At 35.9% G+C, this 21,943-nt stretch overlaps 1 protein-coding gene and 1 long non-coding RNA gene across 2 annotated transcripts; both read left to right on the top strand.

Annotated features, from left to right (window-relative positions):
• The first annotated feature begins 15,309 nt into the window (after positions 1 to 15,309).
• On the top strand, positions 15,310 to 17,397 carry LOC113324058 (probable inactive receptor kinase At2g26730). Its single transcript, XM_026572399.1, has 4 exons — positions 15,310 to 15,373; positions 16,160 to 16,293; positions 16,908 to 17,012; positions 17,257 to 17,397. The coding sequence occupies exons 1-4, from the start codon at positions 15,310 to 15,312 to the stop codon at positions 17,395 to 17,397; spliced, it is 444 nt and encodes a 147-aa protein (XP_026428184.1).
• Positions 17,398 to 19,637: 2,240 nt separating this feature from the next.
• On the top strand, positions 19,638 to 21,794 carry LOC113320360. The gene is made up of 3 exons (XR_003346065.1): positions 19,638 to 20,093; positions 21,096 to 21,215; positions 21,426 to 21,794. It is a non-coding gene; the product is annotated as an uncharacterized LOC113320360 (long non-coding RNA).
• Positions 21,795 to 21,943: the final 149 nt, after the last annotated feature.

The following is a 21,943-nucleotide window of genomic DNA, read 5'->3' as shown; positions in this document are numbered from 1 at the left end:
GTGTATAAAAATCCACTAAAGTTTAAAAACAATATAGAATACATAGGTAGTAAAAATATACAACAGAACCTAGTTAGTAATTCTACGAATCATTCCCGAATAGTAAATCATATTTTCATCATGCATATCCTATAATCTCTTTTTCTTTTCAACATGCTTAGTTTGTCTCTATCTCTATCCTGAGAGAGATCATCTCATGATCCTATAATCATTTTTTGCTGATTTGTCTCCTTCTTTTGCCGTCTGAGTTTCCTCTACCTCTTCCTAGTCTCTCAGTCTAATTAACTTAGGATGTGCGGCAGAATGATATGTTTTGCATGCAACCTAGTTCTGTCTTGATTTGTCAAAATTAATTGTGGCTTTCTATCCCTTCCTTGGTGGTCTTTTCAAAAAAAAAAACAACACAAAACAAACCAAGCTTATGCGGGTCCCATGACTACTCTTGAAGTCGGATCCGGGTCGGACTCTCCAGACCCGGTACCAAATACTGATTCCCCATCTTATCTGATAATAATATCTCTATTGCAAGAAGACTATCTTTCTCTTCACCTTTTTGGGGGATTTTCTTGAATCCCTAATTTCACCTTCTGTTCTAGTGAGCCCTGAAAGATTCTTATCTAGGAAAAAGATGTCAGTTGTAGTTCTAAATCTAATTAGTGGCGATGGACTCTTATACCCTGGATATGTTTATATTGTTGATCATGTTATGATCCTTCAGTTATGTATGTATAGCGGCTTGTCTCTGCTTCTAAAAATTGATTCTTAGATATTTTATCTACTCCATGTTCTTTGAAATGAGTTAGCAGCTTAGTGTCAGCTAAAGATCACTGGTTTGGGTGACTTGAAATTTAAAAACTAAGAATACACAGGTAGAAAAAATGTGTATAAAAAATCCACTAAAGTTTAAAAACAATATAGAATACATAGGTAGTAAAAATATACAACAGAACCTAGCTAGTAATTCTGCGAATCATTCCCGAATAGTAAATCATATTTTCATCATTCATATCCTATAATCTCTTTTTCTTTTCAACATGCTTAGTGCTCTATCTCTATCCTGAGAGAGATCATCTCAGGATCCTATAATCTTTTTTTGCTGATTTGTCTCCTTCTTTTGCCTGTCTGAGTTTCCTCTACCTCTTCCTAGTCTCTCAGTCTTAATTAACCTAGGATGTGCGGCAGAATGATATGTTTTGCATGCAACCTAGTTCTGTCTTGATTTGTCAAAATTAATTGTGTCTTTCTATCCCTTCCCTGGTGGCCTTTTCAAAAAAAAAAAAAAACACAAAACCAAGCTTATGCGGGTCCCATGACTACTCTTGAAGTCGGATCCGGGTCGGACTCTCCAGACCCGGTACCAAATACTGATTCCCCATCTTTATCTGATAATAATATCTCTATTGCAAGAAGACTATCTTTCTCTTCGCCTTTTTGGGGGGATTCTCTTGAATCCCTAATTTCACCTTCTGTTCTAGTGAACCCTGAAAGATTCTTATCTAGGAAAAAGATGTCAGCTGTAGTTCTAAATCTAAGTTAGTGGCGATGGACTCTTATACCCTGGATATATTTGTTTATATTTTGTTAATCATGTTATGATCCTTCAGTTATGTATGTATAGCGGCTTGTCTCTGCTTCTAAAAATTGATTCTTAGATATTTTATCTACTCCATGTTCTTTGAAATGAGTTAGCAGCTTAGTGTCAGCTAAAGATCACTGGTTTGGGTGACTTGAAATTTAAAAACTAAGAATACACAGGTAGAAAAAATGTGTATAAAAATCCACTAAAGTTTAAAAACAATATAGATTACATAGGTAGTAAAAATATACAACAGAACCTAGTTAGTAATTCTACGAATCATTCCCGAATAGTAAATCATATTTTCATCATGCATATCCTATAATCTCTTTTTCTTTTCAACATGCTTAGTTCGTCTCTATCTCTATCCTGAGAGAGATCATCTCATGATCCTATAATCGTTTTTTGCTGATTTGTCTCCTTCTTTTGCCGTCTGAGTTTCCTATACCTCTTCCTAGTCTCTCAGTCTTAATTAACCTAGGACGTGCGGCAGAATGATATGTTTTGCATGCAACCTAGTTCTGTCTTGATTTGTCAAAATTAATTGTGGCTTTCTATCCCTTCCCTGGTGGTCTTTTCAAAAAAAAAAACACAAAACCAAGCTTATGCGGGTCCCATGACTACTCTTGAAGTCGGATCCGGGTCGGACTCTCCAGACCCGGTACCAAATACTGATTCCCCATCTTTCTCTTATAATAATATCTCTATTGTAATAAGACTATCTTTCTCTTCGCCTTTTTGGGGGTATTCTCTTGAATCCCTAATTTCACCTTCTGTTCTAGTGAGCCCTGAAAGATTCTTATCTAGGAAAAAGAAGTCAGTTGTAGTTCTAAATCTAAGTTATTGGCGATGGACTCTTATACCCTGTATATATTTGTTTATATTTTGTTGATCATTTTATGATCCTTCAGTTATGTATGTATAGCGGCTTGTCTCTGCTTCTAAAAATTGATTCTTAGATATTTTATCTACTCCATGTTCTTTGAAATGAGTTAGCAGCTTAGTGTCAGCTAAAGATCACTGGTTTGGGTGACTTGAAATTTAAAAACTAAGAATACACAGGTAGAAAAAATGTGTATAAAAATCCACTAAAGTTTAAAAACAATATAGAATACATAGGTAGTAAAAATATACAACAGAACCTAGTTAGTAATTCTACGAATCATTCCCGAATAGTAAATCATATTTTCATCATGCATATCCTATAATCTCTTTTTCTTTTCAACATGCTTAGTTTGTCTCTATCTCTATCCTGAGAGAGATCATCTCATGATCCTATAATCATTTTTTGCTGATTTGTCTCCTTCTTTTGCCGTCTGAGTTTCCTCTACCTCTTCCTAGTCTCTCAGTCTTAATTAACTTAGGATGTGCGGCAGAATGATATGTTTTGCATGCAACCTAGTTCTGTCTTGATTTGTCAAAATTAATTGTGGCTTTCTATCCCTTCCTTGGTGGTCTTTTCAAAAAAAAAAACAACACAAAACCAAGCTTATGCGGGTCCCATGACTACTCTTGAAGTCGGATCCGGGTCGGACTCTCCAGACCCGGTACCAAATACTGATTCCCCATCTTTATCTGATAATAATATCTCTATTGCAAGAAGACTATCTTTCTCTTCACCTTTTTGGGGGGATTTTCTTGAATCCCTAATTTCACCTTCTGTTCTAGTGAGCCCTGAAAGATTCTTATCTAGGAAAAAGATGTCAGTTGTAGTTCTAAATCTAATTTAGTGGCGATGGACTCTTATACCCTGGATATATTTGTTTATATTTTGTTGATCATGTTATGATCCTTCAGTTATGTATGTATAGCGGCTTGTCTCTGCTTCTAAAAATTGATTCTTAGATATTTTATCTACTCCATGTTCTTTGAAATGAGTTAGCAGCTTAGTGTCAGCTAAAGATCACTGGTTTGGGTGACTTGAAATTTAAAAACTAAGAATACACAGGTAGAAAAAATGTGTATAAAAAAATCCACTAAAGTTTAAAAACAATATAGAATACATAGGTAGTAAAAATATACAACAGAACCTAGCTAGTAATTCTGCGAATCATTCCCGAATAGTAAATCATATTTTCATCATTCATATCCTATAATCTCTTTTTCTTTTCAACATGCTTAGTGCGTCTCTATCTCTATCCTGAGAGAGATCATCTCAGGATCCTATAATCTTTTTTTGCTGATTTGTCTCATTCTTTTGTTGTCTGAGTTTCCTCTACCTCTTCATAGTCTCTCAGTCTTAATTAACCTAGGACGTGCGGCAGAATGATATGTTTTGCATGCAACCTAGTTCTGTCTTGATTTGTCAAAATTAATTGTGGCTTTCTATCCCTTCCCTGGTGGCCTTTTCAAAAAAAAAAAAAACCAAGCTTATGCGGGTCCCATGACTACTCTTGAAGTCGGATCCGGGTCGGACTCTCCAGACCCGGTACCAAATACTGATTCCCCATCTTTATCTGATAATAATATCTCTATTGCAAGAAGACTATCTTTCTCTTCGCCTTTTTGGGGGGATTCTCTTGAATCCCTAATTTCACCTTCTGTTCTAGTGAACCCTGAAAGATTCTTATCTAGGAAAAAGATGTCAGCTGTAGTTCTAAATCTAAGTTAGTGGCGATGGACTCTTATACCCTGGATATATTTGTTTATATTTTGTTGATCATGTTATGATCCTTCAGTTATGTATGTATAGCGGCTTGTCTCTGCTTCTAAAAATTGATGCTTAGATATTTTATCTACTCCATGTTCTTTGAAGGGAGTTAGCAGCTTAGTGTCATCTAAAGATCACTGGTTTGGGTGACTTGAAATTTAAAAACTAAGAGTACACAGGTACCAAAAATGTGTATAAAAAATCCACTAAAGTTTAAAAACAATATAAAATACATGGGTAGTAAAAATATTCAATAGAACCTATTTAGTAATTCTGCGAATCATTCCCGAATAGTAAATCATATTTTCATCATGCATATCCTATAATCTCTTTTTCTTTTCAACATGCTTAGTTCGTCTCTATCTCTATCCTGAGAGAGATCATCTCAGGATCCTATAATCTTTTTTTGCTGATTTGTCTCCTTATTTTGCTGTCTGAGTTTCCTCTACCTCTTCCTAGTCTCTCAGTCTTAATTAACCTAGGACGTGCGGCAGAATGATATGTTTTGCATGCAACCTAGTTCTGTCTTGATTTGTCAAAATTAATTGTGGCTTTCTATCCCTTCCCTGGTGGTCTTTTCAAAAAAAAAAAAAAACACAAAACCAAGCTTATGCGGGTCCCATGACTACTCTTGAAGTCGGATCCGGGTCGGACTCTCCAGACCCGGTACCAAATACTGATTCCCCATCTTTATCTGATAATAATATCTCTATTGTAATAAGACTATCTTTCTCTTCGCCTTTTTGGGAGGATTCTCTTGAATCCCTAATTTCACCTTCTGTTCTAGTGAGCCCTGAAAGATTCTTATCTAGGAAAAAGAAGTCAGTTGTAGTTCTAAATCTAAGTTATTAGCGATGGACTCTTATACCCTGGATATATTTGTTTATATTTTGTTGATCATTTTATGATCCTTCAGTTATGTATGTATAGCGGCTTGTCTCTGCTTCTAAAAATTGATTCTTAGATATTTTATCTACTCCATGTTCTTTGAAATGAGTTAGCAGCTTAGTGTCAGCTAAAGATCACTGGTTTGGGTGACTTGAAATTTAAAAACTAAGAATACACAGGTAGAAAAAATGTGTATAAAAATCCACTAAAGTTTAAAAACAATATAGAATACATAGGTAGTAAAAATATACAACAGAACCTAGTTAGTAATTCTACGAATCATTCCCGAATAGTAAATCATATTTTCATCATGCATATCCTATAATCTCTTTTTCTTTTCAACATGCTTAGTTCGTCTCTATCTCTATCCTGAGAGAGATCATCTCATGATCCTATAATCGTTTTTTGCTGATTTGTCTCCTTCTTTTGCCGTCTGAGTTTCCTCTACCTCTTCCTAGTCTCTCAGTCTTAATTAACTTAGGATGTGCGGCAGAATGATATGTTTTGCATGCAACCTAGTTCTGTCTTGATTTGTCAAAATTAATTGTGGCTTTCTATCCCTTCCCTGGTGGTCTTTTCAAAAAAAAAACAACACAAAACCAAGCTTATGCGGGTCCCATGACTACTCTTGAAGTCGGATCCGGGTCGGACTCTCCAGACCCGGTACCAAATACTGATTCCCCATCTTTATCTGATAATAATATCTCTATTGCAAGAAGACTATCTTTCTCTTCACCTTTTTGGGGGGATTCTCTTGAATCCCTAATTTCACCTTCTGTTCTAGTGAGCCCTGAAAGATTCTTATCTAGGAAAAAAATGTCAGTTGTAGTTCTAAATCTAAGTTAGTGGCGATGGAATCTTATACCCTGGATATATTTGTTTATATTTTGTTGATCATGTAATGATCCTTCAGTTATGTATGTATAGCGGCTTGTCTCTGCTTCTAAAAATTGATTCTTAGATATTTTATCTACTCCATGTTCTTTGAAATGAGTTAGCAGCTTAGTGTCATCTAAAGATCACTGGTTTGGGTGACTTGAAATTTAAAAACTAAGAATACACAGGTAGAAAAAATGTGTATAAAAATCCACTAAAGTTTAAAAACAATATAGAATACATAGGTAGTAAAAATATACAACAGAACCTAGCTAGTAATTCTGCGAATCATTCCCGAATAGTAAATCATATTTTCATCATGCATATCCTATAATCTCTTTTTCTTTTCAACATGCTTAGTGCGTCTCTATCTCTATCCTGAGAGAGATCATCTCAGGATCCTATAATCTTTTTTTGCTGATTTGTCTCATTCTTTTGTTGTCTGAGTTTCCTCTACCTCTTCATAGTCTCTCAGTCTTATTTAACCTAGGACGTGCGGCAGAATGATATGTTTTGCATGCAACCTAGTTCTGTCTTGATTTGTCAAAATTAATTGTGGCTTTCTATCCCTTCCCTGGTGGCCTTTTCAAAAAAAAAAAAAAAAAAAAAAACCAAGCTTATGCGGGTCCCATGACTACTCTTGAAGTCGGATCCGAGTCGGACTCTCCAGACCCGGTACCAAATACTGATTCCCCGTCTTTATCTGATAATAATATCTCTATTGCAAGAAGACTATCTTTCTCTTCGCCTTTTTGGGGGGATTCTCTTGAATCCCTAATTTCACCTTCTGTTCTAGTGAGCCCTGAAAGATTCTTGTCTAGGAAAAAGATGTCAGTTGTAGTTCTAAATCTAAGTTAGTGGCGATGGACTCTTATACCCTGGATATATTTGTTTATATTTTGTTGATCATGTTATGATCCTTCAGTTATGTATGTATAGCGGCTTGTCTCTGCTTCTAAAAATTGATGCTTAGATATTTTATCTACTCCATGTTCTTTGAAGGGAGTTAGCAGCTTAGTGTCATCTAAAGATCACTGGTTTAGGTGACTTGAAATTTAAAAACTAAGAGTACACAGGTACCAAAAATGTGTATAAAAAATCCACTAAAGTTTAAAAACAATATAAAATACATGGGTAGTAAAAATATTCAACAGAACCTAGTTAGTAATTCTGCGAATCATTCCCGAATAGTAAATCATATTTTCATCATGCATATCCTATAATCTCTTTTTCTTTTCAACATGCTTAGTTCGTCTCTATCTCTATCCTGAGAGAGATCATCTCAGGATCCTATAATCTTTTTTGCTGATTTGTCTCCTTATTTTACTGTCTGAGTTTCCTCTACATCTTCCTAGTCTCTTAGTCTTAATTAACCTAGGACGTGCGGCAGAATGATATGTTTTGCATGCAACCTAGTTCTGTCATGATTTGTCAAAATTAATTGTGGCTTTCTATCCCTTCCCTGGTGGTATTTTCAAAAAAAAAAACAACACAAAACCAAGCTTATGCGGGTCCCATGACTACTCTTGAAGTCGGATCCGGGTCGGACTCTCCAAACCCGGTACCAAATACTGATTCCCCATGTTTATCTGATAATAATATCTCTATTGCAAGAAGACTATCTTTCTCTTCGCCTTTTTGGGGGGATTCTCTTGAATCCCTAATTTCACCTTCTGTTCTAGTGATCCCTGAAAGATTCTTATCTAGGAAAAAGATGTCAGTTGTAGTTCTAAATCTAAGTTAGTGGCGATGGACTCTTATACCCTGGATATATTTGTTTATATTTTGTTGATCATGTTATGATCCTTCAGTTATGTATGTATATCGGCTTGTCTCTGCTTCTAAAAATTGATTCTTAGATATTTTATCTACTCCATGTTCTTTGAAGGGAGTTAGCAGCTTAGTGTCAGCTAAAGATCACTGGTTTGGGTGACTTGAAATTTAAAAACTAAGAATACACATGTAGCAAAAATGTGTATAAAAAATCCACTAAAGTTTAAAAACAATATAGAATACATAGGTAGTAAAAATATCCAACAGAACCTAGTTAGTAATTCTGTGAATCATTCCCGAATAGTAAATCATATTTTCATCATGCATATCCTATAATCTCTTTTTCTTTTCAACATGCTTAGTTCGTCTCTATCTCTATCCTGAGAGAGATCATCTCAGGATCCTATAATCTTTTTTTGCTGATTTGTCTCCTTCTTTTGCTGTCTGAGTTTCCTCTACCTCTTCCTAGTCTCTCAGTCTTAATTAACCTAGGACGTGCGGCAGAATGATATGTTTTGCATGCAACCTAGTTCTGTCTTGATTTGTCAAAATTAATTGTGGCTTTCTATCCCTTCCCTGGTGGTCTTTTCAAAAAAAAAAAAAACAACACAAAACCAAGCTTATGCGGGTCCCATGACTACTCTTGAAGTCGGATCCGGGTCGGACTCTCCAGACCCGGTACCAAATACTGATTCCCCATCTTTATCTGATAATAATATCTCTATTGCAAGAAGACTATCTTTCTCTTCACCTTTTTGGGGGGATTCTCTTGAATCCCTAATTTCACCTTCTGTTCTAGTGAGCCCTGAAAGATTCTTATCTAGAAAAAAGATGTCAGTTGTAGTTCTAAATCTAAGTTAGTGGCGATGGACTCTTATACCCTGGATATATTTGTTTATATTTTGTTGATCATGTTATGATCCTTCAGTTATGTATGTATAGCGGCTTGTCTCTGCTTCTAAAAATTGATGCTTAGATATTTTATCTACTCCATGTTCTTTGAAGGGAGTTAGCAACTTAGTGTCAGCTAAAGATCACTGGTTTGGGTGACTTGAAATTTAAAAACTAAGAATACACAGGTAGAAAAAATGTGTATAAAAAATCCACTAAAGTTTAAAAACAATATAGAATACATAGGTGGTAAAAATATACAACGGAACCTAGTTAGTAATTCTACGAATCATTCCCGAATAGTAAATCATATTTTCATCATGCATATCCTATAATCTCTTTTTCTTTTCAACATGATTAGTTCGTCTCTATCTCTATCCTGAGCGAGATCATCTCAGGATCCCATAATCTTTTTTTGTTGATTTGTCTCCTTCTTTTGTCGTCTGAGTTTCCTCTACCTCTTCCTAGTCTCTCAGTCTTAATTAACCTAGGATGTGCGGCAGAATGATATGTTTTGCATGCAACCTAGTTCTGTCTTGATTTGTCAAAATTAATTGTGGCTTTCTATCCCTTCCCTGGTGGTCTTTTCAAAAAAAAAAACAACACAAAACCAAGCTTATGCGGGTCCCATGACTACTCTTGAAGTCGGATCCGGGTCAGACTCTCCAGACCCGGTACCAAATACTGATTCCCCATCTTTATCTGATAATAATATCTCTATTGCAAGAAGACTATCTTTCTCTTCACCTTTTTGGGGGGATTCTCTTGAATCCCTAATTTCACCTTCTGTTCTAGTGAGCCCTGAAAGATTCTTATCTAGAAAAAAGATGTCAGTTGTAGTTCTAAATCTAAGTTAGTGGCGATGGACTCTTATACCCTGGATATATTTGTTTATATTTTGTTGATCATGTTATGATCCTTCAGTTATGTATGTATAGCGGCTTGTCTCTGCTTCTAAAAATTGATGCTTAGATATTTTATCTACTCCATGTTCTTTGAAGGGAGTTAGCAACTTAGTGTCAGCTAAAGATCACTGGTTTGGGTGACTTGAAATTTAAAAACTAAGAATACACAGGTAGAAAAAATGTGTATAAAAAATCCACTAAAGTTTAAAAACAATATAGAATACATAGGTGGTAAAAATATACAACGGAACCTAGTTAGTAATTCTACGAATCATTCCCGAATAGTAAATCATATTTTCATCATGCATATCCTATAATCTCTTTTTCTTTTCAACATGATTAGTTCGTCTCTATCTCTATCCTGCGCGAGATCATCTCAGGATCCCATAATCTTTTTTTGTTGATTTGTCTCCTTCTTTTGTCGTCTGAGTTTCCTCTACCTCTTCCTAGTCTCTCAGTCTTAATTAACCTAGGATGTGCGGCAGAATGATATGTTTTGCATGCAACCTAGTTCTGTCTTGATTTGTCAAAATTAATTGTGGCTTTCTATCCCTTCCCTGGTGGTCTTTTCAAAAAAAAAAAAAAAACACAAAACCAAGCTTATGCGGGTCCCATGACTACTCTTGAAGTCGGATCCGGGTCGGACTCTCCAGACCCGGTACCAAATACTGATTCCCCATCTTTATCTGATAATAATATCTCTATTGCAAGAAGACTATCTTTCTCTTCGCCTTTTTGGGGGGATTCTCTTGAATCCCTAATTTCACCTTCTGTTCTAGTGAGCCTTGAAAGATTCTTATCTAAGAAAAAGATGTCAGCTGTAGTTCTAAATCTAAGTTAGTGGCGATGGACTCTTATACCCTGGATATATTTGTTTATATTTTGTTGATTATGTTATGATCCTTCAGTTATATATGTATAGCGGCTTGTCTCTGCTTCTAAAAATTGATTCTTAGATATTTTATCTACTCCATGTTCTTTGAAGGGAATTAGCAGCTTAGTGTCAGCTAAAGATCACTGGTTTGGGTGACTTGAAATTTAAAAACTAAGAATACACAGGTAGAAAAAATGTGTATAAAAAATCCACTAAAGTTTAAAAACAATATAGAATACATAGGTGGTAAAAATATACAACGGAACCTATTTAGTAATTCTACGAATCATTCCCGAATAGTAAATCATATTTTCATCATGCATATCCTATAATCTCTTTTTCTTTTCAACATGATTAGTTCGTCTCTATCTCTATCCTGAGCGAGATGATCTCAGGATCCCATAATCTTTTTTTGTTGATTTGTCTCCTTCTTTTGTCGTATGAGTTTCCTCTACCTCTTCCTAGTCTCTCAGTCTTAATTAACCTAGGATGTGCGGCAGAATGATATGTTTTGCATGCAACCTAGTTCTGTCTTGATTTGTCAAAATTAATTGTGGCTTTCTATCCCTTCCCTGGTGGTCTTTTCAAAAAAAAAAAAAAAAACACACAAAACCAAGCTTATGCGGGTCCCATGACTACTCTTGAAGTCGGATCCGGGTCGGACTCTCCAGACCCGGTACCAAATACTGATTCCCCATCTTTATCTGATAATAATATCTCTATTGCAAGAAGACTATCTTTCTCTTCGCCTTTTTGGGGGGATTCTCTTGAATCCCTAATTTCACCTTCTGTTCTAGTGAGCCTTGAAAGATTCTTATCTAGGAAAAAGATGTCAGTTGTAGTTCTAAATCTAAGTTAGTGGCGATGGACTCTTATACCCTGGATATATTTGTTTATATTTTTTCGATCATGTTATGATCCTTCAGTTATGTATGTATAGCGGCTTGTCTCTGCTTCTAAAAATTGATTCTTAGATATTTTATCTACTCCATGTTCTTTGAAATGAGTTAGCAGCTTAGTGTCAGATAAAGATCACTGGTTTGGGTGACTTGAAATTTAAAAACTAAGAATACACAGGTAGCAAAAATGTGTATAAAAAATACACTAAAGTTTAAAAAAAATATAGAATACATAGGTAGTAAAAATATACAACAGAACCTAGTTAGTAATTCTGCGAATCATTCCCGAATAGTAAATCATATTTTCATCATGCATATCCATTAATCTCTTTTTCTTTTCAACATGCTTAGTTCGTCTCTATCTCTATCCTGAGAGAGATCATCTCAGGATCCTATAATCTTTTTTTGCTGATTTGTCTCCTTATTTTGCTGTCTGAGTTTCCTCTAACTCTTCCTAGTCTCTCAGTCTTAATTAACCTAGGACGTGCGACAGAATGATATGTTTTGCATGCAACCTAGTTCTGTGTTGATTTGTCAAAATTAATTGTGGCTTTCTATCCCTTCCCTGGTGGTCTTTTCAAAAAAAAAAAAAAAAACCAAGCTTATGCGGGTCCCATGACTTCTCTTGAAGTCGGATCCGGGTCGGACTCTCCAGACCCGGTACCAAATACTGATTCCCCATCTTTATCTGATAATAATATCTCTATTGCAAGAAGACTATCTTTCTCTTCGCCTTTTTGGGGGGATTCTCTTGAATCCCTAATTTCACCTTCTGTTCTAGTGAGCCCTGAAAGATTCTTATCTAGGAACACCTCTATTTATAGATAAAACCAAAATAAAATTGTTTGAAAGCATAGTAGAAAAAATTGAACACAGAGAAACTCTGCTTTTAGAGATAAAATCCCTTCCTCTAGCTCTTGGATGTGGAAATTTATCTACAAAGGAATAATTTTAGTTGAACAAAACAGTATTTAGGAAATGGGTGATGGAATGAAAGTCAATATATGGGAGGATAAATGGATTTCTGTTTGTGTATTTTCAAGAATATAAGAACTCGGGACGATAAGAACTCGTATAATCCATCCTCAGTTCATCCGAGTGAGAGACTGATGCAGAACAAGGATAGTCACACCTGACAGTTACAACTTTCAGAAAATATCTAATAGTTATTTTCAGTTTCTAGTTTCAGTTTCTTATCTTGTGTGTCTAATGTGTGTGTTAACTTCCTATAACTACCTACTAGTATTTAATCTTAGGATCCTGATTTGTAAAACATTATTGATGATTGTTATTTTAAAAGGAACTAGTTTTCTGTTTGCGTATTTTCAAGTGTTCTATTTGTTGTTCTTGTGGATTCAAAACACAAATCTCTTGAGATTATACCTTGTGTGCAGGATTCAGAACAATTTTTTGTGGATTCAAAACACACCTTGTGGATTCAAGGATATTTCTTATCGTTACCGCTGCTTCAATTGGATTCATAGAAAGGTTTGATCCTTGTTTCATGGATTCTAACAATGATGGAGATGGTGGCAACTGCTCGACTGGAGATGTTCGGGAGAGTGCTGCGACGTTAGGGCAGATTGCTAACACTCAAGCACAAATGATAAGGTCCGTAGATACGTATAATCCATCCTCAGTTCATCCGAGTGAGAGACTCGGGTCTAACTCATGTAATATACGAAACCGGGATGATAAGAACTCGTATGATCCATCCTCAGTTCATCCGAGTGAGAGACTGTGTAATATACGAAACCGCGATGATAAGAACTCATATAATCCATCCTCAGTTCATCCGAACGAGAACCTCGTGTCTAACTCTAGTAATCTTTGAACCCGAGATGTCGAAATCCGATAGATTTCATATTCAGTTCATCGAAATGAGAACCTCTGTTTTAACTCTAGTAAACTTTGAACCCGAGATGTTGAAATATGATATATTTCATCTCTATTAATTTGAAATCTGACAATATGAAATATGATCCATATATAGACGTGGATTAAAATATACACGACATTTATTAATATACTTGGTCATAATGAAGGTTGTTAATACCCCGAAAACACGAATTGAGTTTAGCAAAGAAACACAATTTAGAAAAGAAACACAAACTTCATGATCTGTATGAACAAAATAGGTTTATGTGAACCATTGGATTCTTAATCCGTATGAGACACAATAGATGGTTATTGGCCATCGATTTAGGGAGAAACCCTAAATGTCGCGAATTTGCCCTAAAGATTCACAGTAATTACAACCGTTGCCACCAATATAAGCAAACCATAACCCTAATTATCACTTTTACCTGATGTATCCCCTCTCTCTTCATTTGGAAATAAACCTCTGGCTGTCGGATTTAAAAGCTTTGTACTCAAAATTTCTTTTTACTTTGGCTATTGCAAGTATAAGTTTCAGCTCCCCCTTGATTTTGAAAGTGCTACCCACACATAGATCATTGTACTTCATATCCTTCGGGGGTTTAGGAATATCCAGAACCGGGCTGGAGTTGTTGTCGCATCATGAAGACATCGGAGTTTCTTGGCTGATGGAGTCATTACTGGTTCAAGACATCTCCAAGCCTTTGGACCACTAGTACTCGCTGAAAAAATAAAACATTCAACATTAGTGTGACTATTTGGTCAGGAAAAACATAATACAAAAGTACAATAACAAGAAGGACAAATAAACGTACCTTTAACACCACCATCTCCCTTGATGGTTTCATTCTTGGACTGATAATCCTCACTGGAACACGACGTGAGATTGTTAAGAGGGGTCAAGGGAGTGTGGGGAAGCATCTTGGATCAGCTTTAATCTCCAGTAGTTGTTTTGGGAGTCACGGGAGGAATATCTAATTTTACTTCTTCTCCATATTTGATTCTGTAAAAGCTTGGGACTCCACATGTCTGGCCAACATAAAAAATTAACTTTTCTTCACTAACAATCTTAATCCTTTGCTTAAATGAGGTTCCCTGGACATCGATGAGGCCATACACATCAAAACAAGGTTTGTGCACGCAACCTAAAACATCCATTGCTCTCTTATTCACATCCTCAAAAGTGTACTTATCAGGTACCCCCGCAAGATGTGTCATACCTTTGTAGTCATCATTACCTTTTTTTTTGCACCCATTCACCATTGCAGTGGATGAGAACAGCTTTGCTTATCATTATGGCGACGACAATTTAGGGTTCTAAAAGCAAATGCATTTCACAAAACATACTATCAGTTATATACAATATAAGCTTCTTAAGCAAAAAGTGAATTACCAATCAATTCCTAACAATCTTAATCCTTTGCTTAAATGCGGTTTCCGGGACATCTATGAGGCCATACACATCAAAACAAGGTTGGTGCAAGAAACCTAGAACATCCATTGTTGCCTTCTTCACATCCTCAAAAGTGTACTTATTAGGTACCCCTGCAAGATGTGTCATACCTTTGTAGTTATCATTACCTTCTTTGTGCACCTATTCTCCATCGTAGTGGATGAGAACAACTTTGCTTATCATTATGGCGACGACAAATTAGCAACTGTGTTTCACAAAACATAACATACTATCAGTTATAAGATCATCCTGTGTCATGAACCCTACATAAATTAAGTAACCAAACCACAAAAATAAAGATAACCCATACCTCATTTCACTGTAAACTATATAAATAAACATGGATTCGAATCCCCAATACATATTTAAGAACCCTAACTTTGAGTTTGAAATTGAAACTAACCCAAATTTAATATCGAATTTGAAAGAGCTAAAAGTTAAGCTCACCTATAGATTATTCCTTCTCTATCTCAGTTGGATGATTTGCTTTCATCGTGTAGCAGCTGCCATGAAAAAGAAAGAAAGAATGAACTTGGGTGGGTTATGTAAGGAAAAGAGGGGTGTAACGGGGGTGTAAGGAAGGTGAAGCGTTAGGGTCCCATCAAACGGTAGGGTCCCGGCTTAGATGGTCTTGACCCTAGTAAAAATGTTATCACTTCGTTCATCCCCGTTGTCACCTACATGGCACCTACGTGGTCGAGTTGAGAAAGGTATTTAACGTAGGGTCCCGACTTATAATTATAAGGTCCTGACCCTGGTAGAAAGGTCCTCACCTCGTTCGTTCTACTTGTCATCTACATGGCGCCTACATGACGCCTAGGTGGTCAAGTTAAAAGGTCCTTAAACTAAGGTGTTGACCTACTTCCAAGGGTCCAGAACTTTCAACTCTTATTTAATTCCATTAACAAGATTATTTTATTAATAATCCAAGAATCCAGTATAGGGTCCAGTTAAAGGGTCCTGGAACTTGACAACAAAATATTAACAAAAATTATCTTATTTTAATATTTTTTTCTATTAGAAAACTAGAGTGGGTCCAAAAAGGTCCTGTCCGGAGTCCAGACCCTGTCTAGGGACCCTAAACACTTAAATACCATTAAAAAAATGTGATTTTCAAATTTTCATTTCAAAAAATAAGATTTTTTAAAAATATGTTAGGATCCAGTAGAGTGTCCTGACCTTTTCATCAGGACCTTTGCACTGAAAACCACACGGAAAAACACTTACTTTAAGTTTTGAAAGTTGGAAATAATATTAAACAATTAAGGGTCCTCTAATATCAGGGGCAGAAATGTCATATAGTGACACTTTTGGTAGATTTGAGTTTAGGGTGGCACTTTTGGAAACACATTTCTAAGAGTGGCATTTTTAAGAATTGAGCCTAACTATCAATCATCATTTTTCAGCAAATATTTTAAATTTCATAATTCTGTTTAGGGTTTAGGGTTGAATCTAATAAGATCCCTAAACAGTTATGCATTCCTGGTTACTTGCAGGTGAGATGGCGTTGTCAATATACAGTAGTAAGACTACATCATGTTCGAATGATTCTCCTAAAGACAGAAGCCATTTGCACGATCAGAAAGCACATATTACGGCCAAAATCCTATTAGGACAAGTAGAGCATGGAGTACTATTATTTTCTTATAAAATATATTCTTACCATAAACTATATGCAGCGACTACTAATTCTGTGCACGAAAGGAAACTGGTCTGAAGCTATGACCACACCCAAAAATTCAAAGAATGGAGAGGGAAGCTGTCACCGAGGCAGATTCAAATGGTGGATGAAGCAGGGTTTGGACAACTATCTAAGCTATGTGTGTTTCAAGCTGATAGGAGTTTGATAACAGCGATGGTTCCATGAAACCAACTTATCTAAGCTATGTGTGCTCCAAGATGAAAAATAAGATGTCGTTGCAATTTATGCGAGCTTGTTAAAGAAGTGCCCAATTAATATTATGCAAATGTATTTGATAGGTACCCAATTATATTATTAGACCATGTTAAAGAAGTACCCAATAAATAATTTGAAACCCCTCTTAAAGAGGTACCCAATTTATATTATGCTACGGTGTTAGAGAGATACCCTATTTCGGATGAGTTCAACCATGTATGTACCTTAAACTCCTTTTGTGTTTATATAGGACATTCTATGTTAAAAAAAAATCCATAAGTATTAGTTATGTATTCAATTGTGGCGCTTATTTTGTTGGTTAATTGCATAACCTGTTTGCTGATAAGGTGAATTGTGTAGATGGCACAGACAAGGCTGGGGACCAGAAATTGCAAGACGACCTGGATAATTTATTGGCCTCGTATGCTACGGAGGAGCAGAAGATGAAACTGGCAAAAAAAAGAAAAAAAAAAGCGAATAATCAGGGAAGGACGGGACAACACCTCTACAGGTACTTAGTATCCTTAAGTAAATACATTACAGTACCTAGTTTTTTTTTTCCATTTGATCAAAGTCTTCCTATATCATTTTCTCTGGTCGAAACAGAATAAACAAAGATTTAAAAATAGAATAAAAGGTTATGAGGAATAATTCTGGCATGCAGCTTATTATCATTTACTTGGTGAACTTTTGCAGGGATTAGACATAAACACAGGTTCTGGATTTACTGCACCCGAAGTTTCTATGTCTGGACAATATACCCTAAAGAGTGACGTTTACAGTTTTGGAGTCGTCATGTTGGAGATTCTCACTGGTCATAAATCCTTTGAAAGGTAATTTATCCAACACTAACATCACTTTAGTTTAGTTCCTATCATTCAAGGTTTCTTTCACTATCTGATCATATTCTTACCATTATTATTATATTGGATGCTCCTGAACAACTCAAGATCAAGATCCGAACAATCTTTGGTTCGGTTGGAAACACCTTAGCTCCATGACATTGATGCGTTAGATAAGATGGTTGACTCGTCACTCAAAGGACACTACCCTCCTAAATCCCTCTCGCGATTCGCTGACGTGGTTGCTCTCTGTGTCCAGGTAACAATCCTATTTGTAGAGGAGTTAACAATCCTATTTATAAAGGAGTCTAATTTGCAGTTCTACTGTTAGCATGTCAAATCTTAGCTACATGAATGAATTTCTAATGCTAGTTTCCAATTTAATCGTGCAGTATGAGCCAGAGTTCCGACCACCAATGTCAGAGGTTGTACAGGCGCTAGTACGACTAGTGCAACGAGCTAACATGACCAAAACAGATCTCGGAGAAGATCGACGATCAGAAGACCTTGATGTGCAGGATGACATGTATTAGAGAATTGCCTTTTGAAATCTTTTTTTTAGGCTTAGAATTCTTTTTTTGTTCATAGTTCATACTCATTTTCATTTTTTTAGTTTATACAAAGGGGTAGGGGAAGTGTTCATCTACTGGAGAGATACTGAAATGTTATATATTGTGTTGTATCATTTGTTTTCTGTTTTCCTTCCTTCAAATTCTCTGAACAACCGACCCATTGAATTCTAACCTAACCGGAGTAGTTTAGCTGGGTGACTGGGGAGTGTATTATTGGTATGAATCGGACCTGGTTACTCGGTGGGTTAGACTGAGTTGAACTCGCACATGATTGTCACCTTTCTGGTGAGTTCGACTGTCACTGCACCTTTCCATGAAATATTGAATTTGTGTGACGTTCTCTCTTCTTTTTTTTTGGGGGTGAGTTGATTTTAATGCAGCACAGAGGACCACTAACAAATTTCTTTGGTGATCAGATAGATGTGTAGTTGCATGAAATCCTACAACCACACCCTTAGTAAAATGTACAGAACAATCTAAGTAATCATCATAAGAATCATAAGAATTTTCATTAAAATCTTCAAACCAGATATAAAGTTATGAGAAAACCCTGACTTAAGAAGCAGATAATCTTTCTCTCTCCTAAATATTTTGTCTAAACTCTCAAAAAGATCCCCCCTCAATACAAGGTCGCTCGACTCCTTATATAGGAGTTTACATAGTGGAGGACAGCTACTAAAGCCCCTAATTTCGTATCTGACGTGCGTCAATGTCGTGCAAACTTTATCGTTGACGCACGGTTTCTTTACTACCGCACGACTCTTCACACTTTACTCGTGATTTAGTTGACGTCATCTGATGCGTCATTCTAGATATTTTATACGCGTTTATGTTCTCTTGCTACCCATGGAGTTATCTCGCATATATAATAGGCGTGCGGTATTTTGTACCCACATTTTGCCTCTTCTCATATCGTTGGTAGAATGAGCGGTATGAGGAACTCTACTCGTTGTTTTTCCGCACCCGTTCATCTTTTTGTGTTCTTATCTATCGACACATTCCCGTGATTTTAGCATGGCAACTTACACGTATCTTTTCAACCACTTACTATCTGACACGTCTCTAACAACCCCCTCTTCATGCCCATCCATTCTTAATCGACGCATTAATGAGAAAGGATCTCTTGGGAATCAGGAGTAAATCTCTTATTTACTGTCAAAAGTCTTCTTCTTTCTTCTTTTTACTCTTTTTTATTTCACTGGTACAAATATGGGCTTTGGTGATAGTTCACAATAAGAAACCATGACAGTTGACGATTGAACTGTATAAAAGAGTAGGCTATGATATATATATGTAACCGTTTTTTATTAAAACTCATGCCAATAGTGGGAGACAATGGTGACTGTTTTTAAACTCTTACAATACGACTATACAATGATAGTTCCCGTAGAAAAATGATATTATAGGGTGATATATAATAACAGTTATAAACTGTTACTATTCTCAAGCTATGATAACTGTTATGAATTCTGACCTTATAGGTAACAGTTCCACCGCCACTTCCATTCGTAGCGACGGTTCTGGCTAAAACTGTTACTATATTATTAATCTACCATAAAGACTAAGACAATGCACGAAGTGGTTGGTTGAGTCCTAGATTAGTTATTATCTAGCTACTGGTCGTGGTCTGTTTAGTTAGTGGGCCTTTCTCGACCAGCGGCACCACCTTCTTCGCATCTCATTTTTGTTGAAAACCTCAAAAGAAACTGCTTTAAGCATAATTTCTTCTCAATACCATCCATCTCTCTTTATTTCCATGAAAAATCTTATCTCTTTCCATAATTCTGATCTATGTATAGGAAGATCCCATCTCTCTCTTCTCATGGTTCTTTTCTCTTAGCAAAACCCGGGGTATCTTTTTTTACCCCAGTCTAGGGTTTCATCTTTATCTTCAATCCTAATCTCTCAATCACTCACTATCTATGCTGCTTCCTCTAAAAAAAAAATCAATTTTGTTCCTGTGTGCAGTAATCGAGCTTTAAAGATCTCTCTCTTTTATTTCAATTGGAAACTCCGTGAGTCTCTGGAATTTTTCGCTCGGAAAAATCACGGTCCTGAGTTAGCTGATTGGGTCTTTTATGGTGGTCCCAAAAATTCAAAAGATGTGATTTCTTACAAGGTATAAATTTTCGAGTTCTTTTCAATGAAATCCCTAGTTTAGGATTTGGGTTTATCTTACTTTTTCTATTTAGGTTTGTTATCCTGATCTGTTTCTGTTTATTATGAAGCTCTAGATTTGAATTGCAAGATATTTGTTGAGTATTTTTGTTTGATGTTGTAAAATTTCAAGCTAGTCATCCACCTCGTGTCTAGCCTTTGTGTTTGATGCCTCAATAGTTGACCCTCGAGGTAGTTTGTAAGTTTTTCTTTGCTGGTTCAAATTTTTTTATTTTTGGTGTGATTTGGTTAGTGATTCGTGAAATTGGTAATGGAGTGTGTGAAGATAAACAAATTAAGTGGTTTCCTTGTTGTCTATATTCAGTGATCAATGTTTGACGGATCCTAACCTTTTGTTTCTTGCAAGTTCTGTTAAAGCTGTATTATAAAATGTATGGCATTTCCCTAGTAATTATAAAATGTATGGCGTTGGTCCAGGTACTTCCCAGTTAACTTTGAAGCTATTTTTCATTGGTTTTTTCTACGGCATAAGCTTTACTATCTAGTTATTTTTGCAAACATTCGACAGAGATTTGGAAGATTGATAACAAGACATGTTCACATACCAGAAGACCAAGTAATATAGTTGCAGTTCACATATCGGACTGACTATCCTACAATTGAAGGTAACAAATTTCTTGGATTGGTTGTTGAAAGCATCAAAGCTAGAAGGTTGGCATGTGAACATGTCTTGTTATCTACATAGAATGATGTCCATTAATTCTTATTTTAACTATTTTGAATTGGTAATTGATGCTGCTTCCATCATGTCGTAAGTGAAGATGTTTTGTTTCCCCAGTATGATCCCTATATATGCTTGGATTGTTAACTTGGGTTCTTTGTAGAATAATTAAGCAGCGATAATTTGAGTAGAATATATACGATCAGTATGAGTATTTAGAAGTTATATATTAAAATGTTCAAATAATTCTCAACACTTTGCTTTATTTTTCATGTATGTTAGCTATGTGGTCTTTTTATTGTGTGCTGACCTGGCTCACTCCTGCATCCTCTCAAGTAATTTGGCTGAAGAACATCGAAAGAAACATCTCTTGTTCATGGGATGGAAGTACTAAAAACCAAGGTATATATAGGTGGCATGTAAATCAAAGATATCATAGCCTATATATTGTGTTTCACAAACGGTGATAGATGTACCTGTTATTTGTCAACTAGAATACATAAATATTACTGCGTTCAGCTTCTAACAGTGTTCAGAATTCTATTATTAAGTAGTGTTCAGTAATTTATTATTAAGTACATACTTAATTTAGCTTTTTGTTTGACAATGTAGTGATGGATGCTCTAGATGTACATAGTATCGGCCTCTACAAGTTTGCTATTGGTTCAGCTGAGTGACCCATCTCCGACATTAATCCATAGTTGTGGACAAATTCAGTAATGTTGAACTACTTAACAACAGAAATCTCCAGCCCAATAAACGTTAAAGCTGCTCAGGAAAACACTAATAATGCAACAAAAATCACAAGGTATAATCAACATTTGAATAAGTGTTGAGTTCTCACTTAGAACCACTATGCAAGAGTATGTAGGGTCGTGAGCTTTGAAAGTTGATGCTAATTACTTGTATATCGTTTGCATTTTGTACAAGTGTGTCAGTAGAAATGTTTTTATTAAATCAATGTATTCCTCTATTTTGGCATCTATTCTTATTATCTGTGATTGACCATCTACCGGATGGGAAATTAAGGAAGCAATTGAAAGTGATCATAGTTATGGTTTTATGCTGTGATAGGTTTATGAAAAAACTGGCTTAATACCGCTCATGTGCCAGATTCTTAATAAAACCCA

The sequence above is a fragment of the Papaver somniferum genome, chromosome 11, assembly GCF_003573695.1.
Source record: "Papaver somniferum cultivar HN1 chromosome 11, ASM357369v1, whole genome shotgun sequence".
Lineage (NCBI taxonomy): Eukaryota > Viridiplantae > Streptophyta > Magnoliopsida > Ranunculales > Papaveraceae > Papaver > Papaver somniferum.
The sequence above is the reverse complement of the archived record's forward strand: the minus strand, read 5'-3'. Positions and strand labels throughout refer to the sequence as shown.

Coding starts and splice junctions, on each gene's coding strand:
- LOC113324058 (XM_026572399.1), top strand. CDS start 15,310: ATGTTATCACTTCGTTCATCCCCGTTGTCACCTACATGGCACCTACGT. Junction 16,294..16,907: donor TAGGACAAGTAGAGCATGGA/GTACTATTATTT, acceptor TTTGCTGATAAG/GTGAATTGTGTAGATGGCAC. Junction 17,013..17,256: donor AGGAGCAGAAGATGAAACTG/GCAAAAAAAAGA, acceptor GAACTTTTGCAG/GGATTAGACATAAACACAGG.